Source organism: Ambystoma mexicanum, chromosome 7p (genome assembly GCF_040938575.1).
Source record: "Ambystoma mexicanum isolate Mex_15411 chromosome 7p, UKY_AmexF1_1, whole genome shotgun sequence".
Taxonomy (NCBI): Eukaryota; Metazoa; Chordata; class Amphibia; order Caudata; family Ambystomatidae; genus Ambystoma; species Ambystoma mexicanum.
The window spans coordinates 834325908-834342888 of record NC_090939.1 but is presented as its reverse complement, the minus strand read 5'-3'; the positions used below and the strand labels follow the sequence as shown (position 1 = coordinate 834342888).

Genomic DNA, 16981 nt, shown 5'->3' with positions numbered 1-16981 from the left:
GGGGGGGGGGAGACTGTGCCCCTCACCTGAGGAGGATGAGACAACAAGGGTGAGCAAGCGGCCATATTACCCGGAACTGTAAAACAATGTGGTATCGCTCCCTGTTTTTTTTTTTTAACAGTGAGGGACATTGTTTTAGGCAGGAGGGTGGAATAGTGCGCCAGTAGCCCTGATAAAGTACTTTCAAAGTTTCAGGGTCAAGCACCCCATAAGGTATGATAGTGGATCTGGACGGCGAGGCAGATAAATTGGTTGGGAATGGGTTAACGGCTGGGATGCTGTCCAATCCGCTTGCAAGCAAACTAGCACATCAATTTGCTTTATCATCTCCTAAAATCTTTGATAATTCTTTTTGACAATCACAGGGTCAAGCCAGCCCCTTCCTTAAGTAAATGGGATATTGTGAAGGCAAGTGAACAACATGAATTTGGGCAGTTTTTAGGGGTACAGCAATTACACTGTCATGAATGGTATTTCCCCAAAGCATACATATCATCTTCAGTAACAGAAAAACAGACAAAGGACTTCAAGAGAATTCCGACTGCCATGTTACACTGCATTGCAGCAGGTATAAACTCACTGGTTTGTTAATCCACAGGATGTCGGCGTTGTCTGATAAGGATTCATCGGGACCAAAGTCTGTCACTGGCTGTGCTTCCACTCTCGAACTCTGCTTCCTCTTGAGCATCTTTATGGTGGATCTCGTTCTTTTCAAAGCTGTCAGCCCCCCTAGAAAGAGTGAAGAATAATGATAGATTTTGAAACAATGCCTCATCCACTTTACATCTACACAATGGAAAAAGTCCACACCGCCCTCCAAGAAAAGCTTCCCTGTTTGCCTGCAAAAGAAGACAATGCAATTTCTGGGTGAGGCGACAAAATAGACAGAATTATGACACTGTACAAATGGATTTGGTGTTTCATCAAAACGCCAGGGGTAGCGGAAGTGACATAACATGACCCTAGACCTCTGATGACATCACAGGAAGTGGTGTAATTTGACCCCACCCCGAATGGACATCACGGGAAGCGATTGAAGACGACCTTTCACCCCTTGACAAAACAGGAAGTGGCATCACATAGCATTGTTTCTAAGTACACTACGAACAATATGATTATGATATCCCTGTAAAGTGATATACATGTCATACAAGAATGGATCACCATATGCATTGTTAATATCAGGGTGTATAGGCCCATATTACCAAATTACTGTGAATGCAAGCAGAAGCCCAAGGGCAAATGATAATGATGTGTTATTATATAACACTTATGCGTAAGCGCTTCGTATGGGCAAATATACATACAATTTGTTAGTACTCATTTAACAACCTCAGCAGGATGAAAGGCTGTGTTAACCTTGCTGGGAGGGAGTCGAACCGGCAACCTGCAGTTCACACACACATTGCAACAGTGAGCGCTCAACCCACTGAGCTATTTTACCGCTATAGCTATCAGAAACCCAGCCACTCCTAAAACAAAGAGCTACATGCTGCTGGCCACAGACCACGAGCTGCAATTGAAGAAAAAAAAAGAATGTTTACATTTTGTTTTTAAGGGGTAGCAAGGGAGACCACAGGGGTATCAAGGGAGACCTCAGGCCGTGGAGTAACTTTGCTGAAAATGTCCATGACCACAGGGGTTGCAGGTGTGACCCCTGGCGACCCCTAAATGACGTCTGGTTTGACACTGTTGAAATGACTGGCACTGGACTTTCACGTGACCCCGTCCTTGCAGTCCACCTTTTGGGGCCCTAGAGACTAGTTCAGTCACCTTTGCACCTTGTCCACCAAGCCATATCTTTTTTAACAACATTGTTACATTTCTTGCATGTTATCTCCCAGACAAAATATTCAGAGTGCTTATACATTTCTGTTATGGGGGTGGTTTATAGATAGTATTTTTAATAGGTACATGTCTAATTGATGTGTTTCATTAAAGTAAGTCGTTTTTATAGATCATTGATTGACTTGTTTGAACCGTTGTATTATTGCTGTTTTCAGTTGCTACTGTCTCACATTCACACCCATTTAAGAGTATAGCCTCCCTAAACCCACGTTACCACAAAATGTGAAGGAGGTATATCTCTTGGCTGGGCCTGTTTTACCTTTATGATTGTGGTCACTGTTGGTTTGTAGACGTGTGAGGGCTGGGTTGGGTCTTGTAGTCCTTCAGAGCAAACATTATTGCATCTCACGTTGAGCTCATATCACAACGGTTCACCGCGGCTGTATTGCCAACAAATATCCCTCAAAATCGCAGTGGGCTAGGTGTCGTTCATTGGCATCCTTTGACATCCTTTCACCATGCAGGCTCCCTAGTGCTTTGAAACACAGCAGCTCTTCGTTATTACCCTTTCAGATAATAAGCATTAAGCTTACTGCCACTTGTCTGGGGTTAATATGAGGCACATTTCTTTTAAGTGGATGGGTGAGACTTCGGGCCTCATCACGAGGTGGGCGCTAACTCCGGCGGTGTTACCGCCAGGGCTGTTAGCCCTACCGCCAAACCCCCCGGCGATATTAGCGCCAGATTGCGGGTTTGGCCTAACGGTAAGTCCCCATTCCCCATTGGGCCCATTCTGGAATTTCCCATTCCCCATTGGGCTCAATGGGGAATGTTTAGCGCTTTTACTGCCGGTGATATTACCACCGGCAGTAATAGCACTGAAAATCGGCAAAATCGTGGAGGATTTGCCCCCAGCTCAGAGCTGGGGGTAAATCCACCAAGCCCGTGATTTGGCGGACCCTTAAATGCGGCAGTAATTGCGTTACCGCCGCCTTTAAGGGTTACCACCAAACTCATGATGAGGCCCTTAGTATTTAGGGAGGTGATACACCTTAGGTCTTTAAAGGTCTCCAGGGACACCCACAAATCACACCTTCCTTTATGCAATGAAGTATGGGTGCTCGATTTGAGCAATTGTTTTTTGGGTGTGGAAAACATATTTGCTTTTATCTGGGGGTGCACGTAGAAAGGAGTCCATATTTGTTTTGGTAGGGCAGGCACATATTTGTATTCTGGTGCATAATAAACATTTGATCTTTTTGAGCAGCAGTCTGGGGAGGATTACAAGGATTTTATTTTGGTTCTATTAGATGTCACTTTAGCACTACCAATAAGCCAACATTATTTCATTAGAGAACAGATAGGAGATGGAATGTGAAGAGGGACACATCGCCTACAGGCGTTGTTTGTGCAATTACCCATTCATTGACCACACACGGCCATGATAATCTCTATGGACATTCTTACCAACTATCTACCCCTCTCGAGGGGGCGTGGCTAACTAGCCATGGAGTAGGACGTGCTCTGACACTGCCACTCCATATGATCCGACGGCGATCCGGCGAAATGCATTTTTAACAACTTCAAAGTCCCTGGAAATAACAGCACATGCGTCGGAACGCGTGTCCCACGCCATTGTCCAATCGTGAGCTTGTTGGAGTAGCCAAGCCGAAGATACAGCTCATTGTGTGCAGGACATGGGCGAGCACGGAGGCTCACAAAATGGTGGACCACAAAGACATTTAGACTTCGTCCGCCGCGACTGCTGTGCAAGGCAGGATCAGTGTGCGAGGAGCTGGCCTTTGATGGGGCGCCTGGAGGAACACATCTTGTCACAGTAACAGTGAGCGGAGAGGCGCGGCAGGACTAAGGCAGAGGATTGGGAAGTTGCAGTGGCGGCCGGCGGCACTCCCCGAGCGTTTCATCGTGTGGAGCAGACTGTGCAAGCTGAAGTGGCCAGGCGCCACGAGATATAAATAACAGGCGCGGCTGCCGAACGCTCTCCCTGTGATATGAGCAGGAGCCGCGCACCAGTATTGGATACATTGTAGCGGAGACGGCGAATGCGCTATAGCAGCGCAGTGTAACTATTGTAGCAAGGGGTTCGGGACGACCAAGCTGAAGGAGAAGGCATGCGCGAATCGTGCTGTAGGGGCTCCTGGACCCAAGACGGCTGCTCCTTAACAAAACACACAGCTGCCCATTGAGGAAATGGACGCTGGCTGACTGGGGACACGGGTGAACACATCAATTCATCATCGTGATGGCACAGAAGGGAGAGAACCTGCGCACCTAAAGGCAGACAGAAGTGCAACACAGGGAGCCGAGGGCTCTCTGCGGGCGAAAGATAAGCAGATGACCCCAAGGGGCAGGGGAGTCAGAAAAAGGACGCAGCCAAGGAGAGGCACAATATATGGTGTGGGCGAATCAGATTAATCTGACATCTGGAGTGGGATCCAACGGATAAGGACATACATGGAAAAAGTGGCCTCTGAGACACTGTAAGACACTTAATACGTGGGAGGGCACAACCCACTCTTACTAAGGGCTACTCTACGGTAATCACCCCACGGCTAGGAAGACACAGTGGCGCAAAATCGATACAGGGAAGCGGGACTGTCACACCGGGGCTCCGGCAACCTTGGGCGCAAGACACAAAGCAGGACTAAGCAAGCCACAATGGACACTTTTGCTAAAACACAACAATCTCCCACTGCCACGACGCCCATAAACTCTAAGACATCAGCGGAGAGTGCGGCAGCAATGGAAAACCATCACATATTAGCTGCTATCACGGATCTGAAAGACTCATGGGGGATAGCAATGTCGGACCTACGCTCTTCCTTGGAGGCTAAGATAGACGCGGTAGGCATAGAGGTCACCCTGCTGAGACAAGATGTCAGGGGTCTGGCAGAACAGACAAGCAATTTGCAAAGTGCGGTGAAGACCAACACGGATACCAGCTCCAGCAACGCAAAGGAGATCCATGTGCTCAAACAACAGGTAGCCAATTTGGAGTCTCGCGCGGAGGAAGCGGAAGGGAGAGCGAGAAGGAATAACATTCGCGTGGTGGGCCTGCCAGAGGGAGAGGAGGGACGGGACCCGACGGACTATGTTGAGAACTTACTTTTACAGGGAGTTGGAGCCGAAAAACTCTCGCAAGGATTCACAGTGGAATGTGCACACAGAGCCCTCATGAGGAAACCACGACCAGGGGCCCCTCCCGGTGCCATAATCGCCAAAATATTGAATTACAAAGACCGCGAGAAGATACTGGAGTACTTCCGAAAAGGTGGGACAATCGAAAGAGCTTCAAGCACCATTCACGGCGTATCCGGATTACACAATGCTGGTCCAGAGACCAGCATTGGCTATCAAAAGGAGACTAAGCGCAGCTGGGATAAAATATATGCTTCTGTACCCAGCCAAACTGAAGGTGGTGCACAAGAGTAAAATGTTCTTTTTTGACACTCAGGAGGACGCATCGACATGGCTGGATTTGCAGGGTTGCCTGGAAGGAGATACGGAGGAGGCCCGGGAGGAACAGGATAAGTGACTGAGACATTGTATACACATTGTCATGGTGTAAGATGGGCACTCTAGGGGTGATTAGTTAAAAACGTTGATTAATGGGTGTGGCAAAATGATGCTGATTTTTTGACATGTTGCCGCCAATGCAACGTATTTGAAGGACTTGAATATAGTAGCGCGAATACATACGCAAACTGCGTAGCAAAGTGTAGTCAACTTTAAGCTCAGTAGGAGCGGCAGGGCGACAGCACCCTACCCCCCGATTTATTGTTGTAGTAGCAGTAGGTGCGCCACTAGGACGACCTTGCCCTGCGGAGCATCGGGTACAGGCGTGAGCCAGAAAGAGCTGAGATCCAGGGATGGAGCTGGGCAACAGTTGTTGTTGGGTAAGGGTTCTGGGGGGAGCGGGAAGTTTAGGGTGTATATAGTTGTGGGGAGTTTAAGTTTGAACATGAGCCTATATGGAAGAATTAGATGGTTGAATCTGTATCGCGCGGGAAGGTGGGATCTGTTAGAGGTGGACAAGGGGGACGGTAATGAGCCATGGGGGATCTTAAAATAATCACGTGGAATGTCAGGGGACTTAACAGCTACTTGAAAAGAAATAAGGTCTTGCTGTATCTAAGAAGGCAAAAGATAGATATTGTGCTATTTCAGGAAACGCATCTGACACGGGAGAAGATGGAGTTGATTGTTTAGAAATGGAAAGGGGTGGTGGTGGGCTCGACATACTCTGCGTATGCCAGGGGAGTACTAATTTGGGTGGCGCTGAACGTTCCACTCAAACCATTGCAGGAGGTGGCGGAGACGGATGGGAGGATGGTCATGCAGAGAGGGTTGGTGGAGAATAAGGAGATAAGCATTGTAAATACATATGCCCCCAATCGGGACACAGCAGCATATTTCAGCACTCTGTGGGCCAGCCTCGGCATATGTATGGGTAGCGCGGTGATTTGGGGTGGAGATTTTAATTGTTTACTGAACCCCAACGTAGACAGATCGGATGGCAAGATTGATAGACCTTCCCCAGCGGCGAAAGCACTACAGGCACTGCTAGATGACTTTCGTCTGGCGGATGTGTGGAGAACGAAATATCCCCAAGAGAGGCAATATTCGCATTACTCCGTCCCTCAGCAGCTACATACGAGGCTGGACTACGTCTTTGCCACGTCGGATGTGATGGCAGAGGTTACTCAGGTAGAATATAAGGCGAGGGTCCTCTCAGATCACTCGCCACTGGTTCTGGGGTGGCAGTACTGCCCCCTGAGGACACGGATTCCGACATGGCGCCTTCGAGCAGAGGCGCTCAAGGATCCAGTCTTTAGAGAAGATATAAGGGAGGAGATTGCTAATTACTTTGAGGAGAACACGGGTAGCGTTGACTCAGCAAGTACATTATGGGAAGCCTTTAAGGTAGTAATGCGAGGGGTTGCCATAGCAAAATCAAGAGGCCTGCAGGGCGGGGTTCTGGCTGACCTACGACAGACGGAAGAGGAACTGGAGGGAGCATTCAAGGGCGGATGCGAAGACATGGAGTGGGTACTTGGGCTGCAGTAGGAATGTGCGGAGCACTGGGAAAGACTCTGCAACCTTAACTACAAAAAGTACATTGAGAGACAGCATACGGGAGGGGATAAAACAGGACGGCTGTTAGCATGGCTATACAAAAGCGAGGCTCCCAGACCCAAGATTAGAACGATAATGAGGGGAAATGGCAGCGTAGTGGACACCCAAGAGGGGGTCAACGAGGAGTTTGCAGAATATTACAAAGAGCTGTATGCAGACGAGAAGGGAGGCAGCTGTGAGGAAATAATAGAAACATTAGAAGACATAGGACTACCCATGATAAGTAAGGAGGAAAGGGAGGAGCTAGACGCACCAATCACCCTGGAGGAGTTAGAAGAAGTGGTGAGGCAGCTACCTACCTGCAAGACCCCAGGGGCGGGTGGGCTCTGGAGTGAATTCTATAAGACATATAGATAGGAAGTGCTCCCCCGATGTTAGAAATGCTCAATGAAGCGTTTGAGGTGGGACGGTTGCCGGAATCACTCAGAGAGGCGGTCATAATACCGCTTCCCAAGCCTAATAAACCTGCGCACAGCTGTGGCTCTTATAGACCTCTCTCGATGTTGAACCAGGACAGCAAGATATTGACGGCTGTCCTGGCAAACAGATTGCAGAGGGTGATTAGCAAGCTAATACACCCCGCCCAGACGGGCTATGTCCCGAATAGGAATATAACTCATAATCACAGGCGACTCTGACGGGTTGTTGAATGGGGTAGTACGACTGAAGGCGAAATGGCGATCGTGTCCTTAGATGCGGTCAAAGCTTTCGACTCGGTCAAGTGGCCATGGTTGCTGGTGGCCTTGGAGAGGTATGGTATGGGGCCCGGTTATATGAGGTGGGTGAAGATGCTATATAGCGAACCACTGGCCAGAGTTAGAACGGGATCAGTAATATCTGAGAGGTGGCAACTTAGTAGAGGCACTAGGCAGGGGTGCCCTTGGTCCCCGATGCTTTATATATTAGCCCTAGAGCCCCTAGCAATATACCTCAGACAACAATATGATACGATAGGTATTGAAGGGGGGGGAACGACATCTGATCTCCTTATATGCAGATGACTTGTTGCTATACTTAAGGTATCCAGAGGAAAATCTCCAGTACATACTGGAGGTGATGGCGAGGTATGCAGGGCTGTCCGGGATAGCGGTGAATCCCCAAAAATCTAGTATGTTTCCGCTGGGCAGCTATGAGGGAACCCCTGAGAGACGGTTACCGGTGTTACAAATACCATGGGCGGTTAGTTATTTCCGGTACCTTGGGATAGACGTGTACCACACGGTGGAGGAGGAGCATTAGCATAACACCGAGGTGGCAATTGGGAAAATTGAGAAGTGTATGCAATTCTGGGTGAAGTTGCCCCTAGCAATGATGGGACGGGGTGCAATGCTAAAAATGGTGGTCCTGCCTAGGCTTCTGCATTATCTTAGCAATATTCCATACATGATACCCAAGAAGTTCTTTGCAAAACTGAACAGTATGTGTAGGGATTTCATGTGGCATGGTACCCGGAACAGAGTGGCGCTGTGGAAGCTGCAGAACTTTTATGAAAAAGGGGGGATAAAACTGCCCAATTTTGAGGTGTACTATGTAGCAAGTCAGCTGCAATATGTGGCTAAGTGGCTCTCAGATGAAGCGACCCCTGAACTTAGGCTATTTGAACATGATTGTGCCCCATTTCACTTAAGAGAGATGATCTGGCTGCCCAAGTCTGAAATGAGAGAGCGCCCTAGGATGATGATGCTTGGGTGGCAGATGTGGCGTTGGGCATGCCGGATGATGGAGAACCCATTCCCATGCTCCCCGCAGGTACCGCTGGTCGCGTTGGCAGGGGAAGATATGCAGTTAAGGGCGATAATCAGGACCCATTGGGAATCGGTGGGGCTGGTAACGTTGGGAGACGTCTGGCAAGTAGGGACCATTTTGGACTTTGAAGTCCTTGGAGAGGAAACGGGATTGCATGCGGGCCAGTACATCACATATCACAGAATTGTGCAGAGAATTCGGAAAACATGGCCTGAAACAGTATTGGAAGAAGAACCAGATGCCATCATAGAGGCAATATATGATATATCGGATGGGGGGCATGAGATTTCTAGACTGTATGAGATGGTGATGTCTAAGGTCGGGAAGGACTTGACACAATTGAGGCTAGATTGGGAAGCGGAAGTGGGAATCCCGATAGAGGATGGGATGTGGGAACGGGCCCTGGGATACCATAAGAAGGTGTCAAGAAATGCGAGACTAAAACAAATACAACTATATATAACGCACAGAGCATACATGACACCTATGAGGATATCCAGGTTTGAAAACGCTGGACGACAAGCGTGTCCCAAATGTGACGAGAAAAACGCTGATATGACACACATGTTTTGGTCATGCCCAGTAATTGAGCGTTTCTGGGGAGAAGTGGCACAAAAACTAGCGGAAAAGGGGGTCACGATAATCATAGATTCAGCTTGGGCCTGCTTGCTGGGAGGGTTCCCCAGATCATCAAAAGTTAATCATGTTGGTAAACTGAAAGATTTGGCATATGTGCTTGCTAAACGAAAGATTGCCATGGGATGGAAGACTTGTCCCAGGCCACGGGTGGAGGTGTGGTGGAAAGAGTTACAGAAATGGGCAGAGGCAGAAACAATGGTATGGCAGGAGATGAGCACTGCAGGGGGGGAGGAAGAGGCAGGTACCCTGATGGCATGGAAATCATTAATAGCGGAATTGTTTGGAGCAGTACAGGATCGGACAGAATCTATGGGAAGCGAGACCCCGCCACGTGCGGCGGATACAGAGCACAAGGAACAGACAGGCTCATGAAGGGTGGCTGGAGGGGGGGAGCAGTGACTAAGATTGAGTATTAATACAATTGTCTTGTTGTAAAACGCACTGCGTGTTTGGTTGTATTGTTGTTTGGTTTGATTAAAATTTAAAAAAATGTGTTTAACTATCTACCCCTCTCTGCCTCAAAACACAAACTCCTGGGATCTCTTTGAGCTAGGTATATGATGTTGTAACATCAACCTTTGTGCTGTAGAGGGCCAGCCAGTGTTATTTCTAAGCAGTCTTCTGAGAGTTAATGGATTAAATGCCACTGTAAATGAGTATGTGGTGTAATAATGACTTAAAGTGAACCGAAAGCCATGTATAGTATGTGTCTCTGTAGTATGTGTCTTTGTAGTATGTGTCTTTGCATCTGTTGCTTGCACTGAATTCCTCTGTCAAAGATAACAGTTTCGCCCCCGGGATATATGTGTTAAATAGGCCTTTGCTAGGAACTGCTTGCCTATGCCCAGGTATTAACACAGCTCTTGCCATCCTGTGTCCAGTTAGCACCATTACAGCAGTGGCAGGCAAATGCCTTAAAAAATATTGGCTTTGCCAATGCTTGTTTTTTCGATGTGGAACTGATGTTCTGTTCAGTGGGGTTGGAGTACTGCACACTTGTATTTAGGTGAGGAAATGGTGATTATGAATTTTTTAGAGGGTTGCACTGGGGGGGGGCTGCACAATTGCACTCAGGAGGGCAGAGGCGAAGGCTTATAAACTCAAGGATGTAAAGAGTGACATCCTACCTGCCAGAAGCCTCAGAGTGCTTGCAGAGGGGCTTCTCCCATGCATGGGGATAGAGACCAGGGTGCAAGAAAACGGAGAGCTTACTGGCAGGAAACATGCCATGGTTGCTATCCGGTAATTAAGACAGGCTATCTGGAGACTTTGCTTAGAGGACGATAAAGAGTTGAGTGCTAAAGTGGTGAGGTCGTCTTTGTCATTTTAGTGTTAGAAGTGTACCAAAAAAAGTAGTAGAACTGTGGTCTTGGCAGGGGAGAGGGTAGGCGGAAGCATAGTGCAACATGTGGCAGACAAGCTGTAGCGGCCGGGGCATTGAAATAGTCCAAATGACTAGTAACTACGGCTCCTATTTCAACTTGCCACTTGCACAGGGACATGAATGAACAAACCATCTATATACAATGGTGAATATGGGCGTAAAAAGTAGAGGAATGATAAAGTGGAAAAAACAGAAGTAGTGGAACACCGATCCCCACCGTTCCCGCTCACGTCGATCACTGATTTAGCAAATCGTTTTGGAGGGAACATCACTTGTCACACTGCACAATTCACAAACCCACTTAGATTAATTTGGGGAGACAGCTGTGGCGGCCCGCAATGAATATATAACCATCACATACCAATGCAAACAACTCAGCACGGACGTTTGACTCTTCGGTGTTGCCACCTTATAGTCTGAAATATTTATTAACACTCAGGCTAGTTTTTTTCCCCCCATTCCTGAAGCAAATCAAGGGAAAGTACCTGTTAATACGAGAAATGATGTGCAGAGAGGTCAGATAAAGTGCTTTGCGCTATTAAAATCAAATCAGATTCTGTTGCCTTGACGACAAGTGACATCTGTTCCTAAGCATTCGCTTCTTTCAGCAGCGCTTCAAATTCACAGAAGGGCAATGCCATTGCGCCTATGTTTATTTATTTTTTTTAAACTGAAAAACAACCAATGTATTGGCAACAGAACAATCAACCTTTAAGCCATTGTGGAGAATCTCAATGGGAAGACACTTCTACAAGATCCAGAGGCAATGGGCTGAGAGGCCAGAGTGGTTCTGAAGGGCGAGCGGTGGCCCAGGCAGCTTCCAATGCCTCAACCAGTTCTGCTTCTTGGGAACAGGCAGGAAACAGAAACATTCTTCTTGGTGTATGAAGGCTAGTGGAATTGCCATGTCTAGGGCAGTATCGGCCCATCTTAGTAACGACCCTATGGGTTTGGCATAATTGGAACTTACCATAGCCTTCACCCTAGGGTCATGGAAGGATTGAACAGGTAACCAGCCTTAGGCCTCACCCTTTGATATTGGCAGAATTAGATAGCTAGATTGGATAGCTACTCGTAACACTGATCCTATGGGCTTGGCAGAATTAGATAGCTAACCGTAGGACTCTTTCTTGGTGTTTGGCAGAAATGGGATATCTAAGCTTAGTATTGACCCTATGGGTTTGGCAGAATTGGAACTTACCATAGCCTTCACCCTAGGGTCAAGGAAGGATTAGACAGGTAACCATCCTTAGGCCTCACCCTTTGATATTGGCAGAATTAGATAGCTAGATTGGATAGCTACTCGTAACACTGATCCTATGGGCTTGGCAGAATTAGATAGCTAACCGTAGGACTCTTTCTTGGTGTTTGGCAGAAATGGGATATCTAAGCTTAGTATTGACCCTATGGGTTTGGCAGAATTGGAACCTACTATAGGACTCACCCTAGGATCATGGAAGGATTGAAAAGGTAACCAGCCGTAGAACTCACCGTTTTAGAATTGCAGAATTAGATAGCTAATGATAACACCGACCCTAGGCGTTTGGCGAAATTGGAACTAATCATATGACTCCCCTTCGGGATAGCCAACCATAGGACTCAGCCTTCTAGTATGGCATGATCAGATAGATAATCATAAGACTCACACACCCTGAGTTTGGAAGAAGTGGATATCTAAGCATAGGACTCACCCGTCTGGTATGGCAGAATGAGGTAGATAACCAGAGGGTTCGCCCTTTAGTCTTGGCATAACTGGAGACCTGATGATAGCACTAACTCTTCCAGTGTGGCAGAATCGGATAGTATGCCACACATTACAGGTTTCACGGACTGCTGAGAAACCACCATGGAAAAAATTCATAAATAGGTCATGGAGACTGATTCTGAGTTACTATTGGAGAGAGGCAATTGGATTCACAACTGGTAGCAACTCTAAGGTACCCTTCTCTTTCAAGAAGTAAGTCAGTAGTACATAAGAGTTACCAAATAATTACATTTTTGTAGTGCACTTAACAGCGGGCACGGGACCCGGACTTGAACCTGTGTTGCTCTGCGTTGTCTTGGTTCCAAGACAAATGTGTTGTCCCTGAGTTATCCTACCCATAACGTCTTTTTAAAATTGAGGAGTCTCTGCACCCACACCTTTAAGTTTGACGGCCTGTCTTCAAAGTGGGTAGGTTTCCATCAAGGAAACCTAATCCAACAAGGCACATTTCATGGAAAAAGAAAAGAAAAATTGGAAAGGATCACATTAAAGAAGCTGTAATGGGGTAGATCGTGGGATACAGGTCACCCAGAAGCGGGGAAAAAGATGTGACTTTGCAAAACGGATAACATAAGTAATAATCTTATTCCAATAAAGACTGAAACGATAGAGCAAGTCATATTCTGTGAAAACGCGTTCTTTGTATACTTCATCTAACAGAGAGGTGTGCAGTCCCACAGTCACAAAATGGAGGATCTCGGGATAGTAAGGGATCACAGCACATGCCCGGTCTGTGGTGCAACCTCAAGGATATGCATACTGATTAAGCCACTACATGCATGTGAGTCAAGATGGATGGTATCCGTGAGAAAACAGCCCTCCATCCTTCTCCTCAGAAGTTGAAAATCCAAAGGTTGTTCCAAATTTTCTCATGATTTAACATGATCTTGACCTTACACTTGAGAGACAATGGGCCTCATTACGACCCACGCGGTAAGGCAATAACAGCGCCGGTAGTGCTACCGGCACCGTTGTTTCCTCACTGCCTCATTACGAGTTCTGCTCGCGGGGCCACCCTGTACGCCTGGTCAGACCAGACGTGCAGAGCGGCACCTGCTAGCAGAACAGGATCCTAACAACGGTCCCGTCATTAACGGGACCATTGTTAGCATCCTCCCCATCTCCATTGAGCCCTATGAGGGCTCAATGGGAATGGGGATGTGCCGGGTCCAGATCCCGCGAATGGGAATTCCCGGGCCCGCAAAGGTCGGAATGGCCCATTAATTCCCATTTTTTGGGACCCAGACCCGAGTTTGGGGTTAGCCATGCCGCTAAAAACAGCATGGCTACCTCCAAACTCGCAATGAGGCCCAATCTCTTCTTTGGAGCTGTACAATAGTTTGTTTGAGCTAGTTTAATGTTGAGCATAAGACCAGATTCACATTGGTGGTCTAAGCTACAGGGGGGCCTTACAATGCACCTGCAGCGCCTTGAAGCTTTCCATGAACATTGCAGATGTATAAGTAGTGAAGTCCTGCTCATACCTTTCCAAATCAGGGATGGCAGGCAATTGTCCTGAACACCCCTATATCAAGTCCATGTTTTCAAAATTGCACAATGCTGGCATTTAAACCATTGTGGGTGGGTGCACATTTGCTGATGCACATCCCTAAATGCTGTTTCAGAATAGCAAACATGAGCGCATTTTTTTACATGTTATGTTCACTTATACTAGTTTAGTAAACTTAAGAGCTCATTTAGAGTGTGACTTTAACACTGCCACACTTCCACTAAAGAAGGAATCGGACCGCTGTTGTCCAAGTTTGTCAGAGAACCCCCAACTCATGACCATAGTGCGCTGCAACAGTGGAACATCAACATATTTATTTATTAAGCATTTTTTAGGCGCTTATACAACAGATTTGTGTTTCGAAGCGCCACAAGGCTAAATGGGAATGAACAGGGGAGGAAAAACATTTGAAAAACAGTAAATATACAGTCGTGGTCCTACTAGGCCTTGTGGTATTTGGACATGCAAGTGCTGTGAAGAAGTGCAGGAGATAGGGATGTTTGGGGAGGCACGAAATTGACAAGTGCTGGTGGGGGGCCCAGGAGGGAAGTGCCATGGGGAGCCAAGCAGGATGCCTCAGACTAAGTAGTAAGTGCTGGTGCGAGTGACTCCCAAGGCAGGGGTATAGAGCCGCCAAGCAGGGGCCTGCAGGGGCAGTGCAGTGGGGCGGGGGAGGTGCTAATTTGGACTGGGTAGAAGGCCTGGTATCCTCTGAGATTCATAAGGACCAGGCCACCGGACTCAGCGACAGTGGAGTGATTAACTGAGAAGGGGCAAAGGGGGGAAAGAGGTGAAAAAGCACTGTTTTGAGCAATTTCCAGAACTTAAGGCTGTTTGGCTCAGGTCTGAAAGGGGCACGAAGGGTGTTCCGAAGGGAGGCACCAGCCAAGGAAAGAGATCTTCTCCCTGCTCTCTCCTTGGAGAAGCGTTGACAATCAAAGAGTTGGAGTTCGAGGAGTGGAGGGCTCTAGCAGGGAAGTGTTTAGGTAGGGAAAGTTGGAGATAGCATGGTCCCATGCCCCAGAAAGCACTTTGGATGATGTAGAGGGTCTTGAACGTGATCCTTGCAGCTACTGGGAGATAGTGGAGATATTTTGCAGATGGAGCTATATGGTCCCTGGGCTTGAGGCCAAGGATAAGTCTTGCATGCCTATTCTAGATTAGCAGGAGAGGGTGTAGGGAGGAAAGAGGGAGATTGAGAAAGAGGCTGCTGCAGTAGTCAAGCCTAGAAAGGGACAGAGCTCTTGAGACATTGAGCTTGTTGGGGAAGGTGAGGAAAGGGAGAATGCATCTCAGGAGGTGGAGCTGGAAGTGGGACTTCTTTGTAAGGACCATGATGTGAGGCGTTTAGGACAGAGTGGAATCAAAAATGACTCCAAGGTTTTTGGCCTCACATGATGGTGGGTGTAGAGGGCCCAAAGAGGGTGGCCAGAGGGTAGGAGGAAAAAAGGGTGCAGTTATCACAATGAGAAGGATCTCTGTTTTACTGACATTAAGACAAAGATCATTAGCTGCACACCATGCCTGAATGGTGGACAAACAGTTAGGGATGAGACAGGTGGACGTGGAGGTAGTAGAAGTAAGTTTGAAGGGAAGCTGTGTGTCATCAGCATAACACTGGAAATGAGGAGAGAAGGAGGAGATCAAGTGAGCCAGTAAAGCACTAGTGGCAGATGGCAAATTGAGACAATTCCTTGCATGTCTGTCTCTAAAAGTGATGGGGTATTTGGTGCACTAACTGGGAGCCCAAGTATATTTTTCAAGAATGTATTCTCACTATTTCTCTCCCCATTTCTCTCTCTCTCACTCATTCTCCTTATCACTTCCTCTATCTCCATCTCTGCTTTAGTGCAAGAGCTCCACTGAGCCAGCTCCCAAATCATGATTTGGGATTCAAGGGACGGAAGGATTGAGAGGGGAGGTGGAACTGTACCAGTCCAGAGAGCCTGTCTGTGCTTTATTACTCGGTTTTGATTTGGGATGTCGGCTAAGGATCCATACTGACTTTGAGGAAGGAGGTACTGTGATGGGGGCAAATCAAAATCTGGGACAGCCTGCCATAACAATAGTAAGACCACACGTCCGTCGCTTGTGTAGTGGGGGGTTCCGGGGCGGGCATAGGATGTTCTCCTGTTTGAAATTTTATGTTATGATACCGTGGCATGCTAATCGAGGTCATCTGTATTCGAAAAATTAAGTCATGCCATTAAAGCGTCATTGTGTTCAGTTGAATTTAAAATGCGCCGGTGCACACATTTTTCACATTTTGTTTATTCTGGGAGATGTTCAGAGAGAGAGAGCCAGTGATCCAAAGAGGCAGCTCTCATTAGGGTTTCACGCGGGAAAGTGTGGTTTCTGCAGATTCCCGTTATCCCTTTCTCCCCACCCCCCATCCCAAACGTATGAGACATTGGTGTGCTTTTTATGGTTAAAAGTAGAAGTAGAGCAGAAGCAAAAGAGGCCTTCCTCGAGGTGGGGAGGAGCTTGGCATTTGTAGACATACGTGTTCATTGCATGTGTCCTGCAGGAATGTTGCTGTTGCACCGAGTGCTCATTGTTCATACAGGATGAACACGGGGCTGTAGATAGGCTCTGTGAGATTTTCTCAACTTCTGACCGACGTTGCAAGGAATGAAAGAAACAGGGGGGACGCTCTGCAGCAGTGTTTGTTTTTTGTTAATTGTTAGTGCTTGGGAATCCAGTAGAAAGTGAGTGGGATTCGCAGCACTGCGGCCAATCAGTTGTCTGCATGCAAAATTAAGCATTGCCTTGATGCTTAAATGATGATTGCAATCTGAGCATGACCATTTCAAAGACAAAATGGTGTGTATTCACTGAAAAATAAGCAATATACAGGTACATTATTTGATTGCACTAAAATGTAAACTGGTGCTTTTTACAATTTTGCAATGTTCATTTCTAAAGATCACTTATAATATATTGTAGTAATGATAAGAATGATACACTTTTCTGAGCAAAATACATTACCAAA

General features: G+C 47.2%; 1 protein-coding gene across 2 annotated transcripts in view; it reads right to left on the bottom strand.

Annotated features, from left to right (window-relative positions):
• The window catches only part of NALCN (sodium leak channel, non-selective), a 3431684-nt gene that overhangs the window by 3152232 nt on the left and 262471 nt on the right, over nt 1–16981 (bottom strand). For both annotated transcript variants that reach the window (XM_069637002.1, XM_069637001.1), the window contains exon 2: nt 581–729. In XM_069637002.1, the coding sequence (XP_069493103.1) occupies nt 581–688 (108 nt within the window). In that variant the 5' untranslated portion in view covers nt 689–729. The remainder of the gene's footprint in view (nt 1–580; nt 730–16981) is intronic.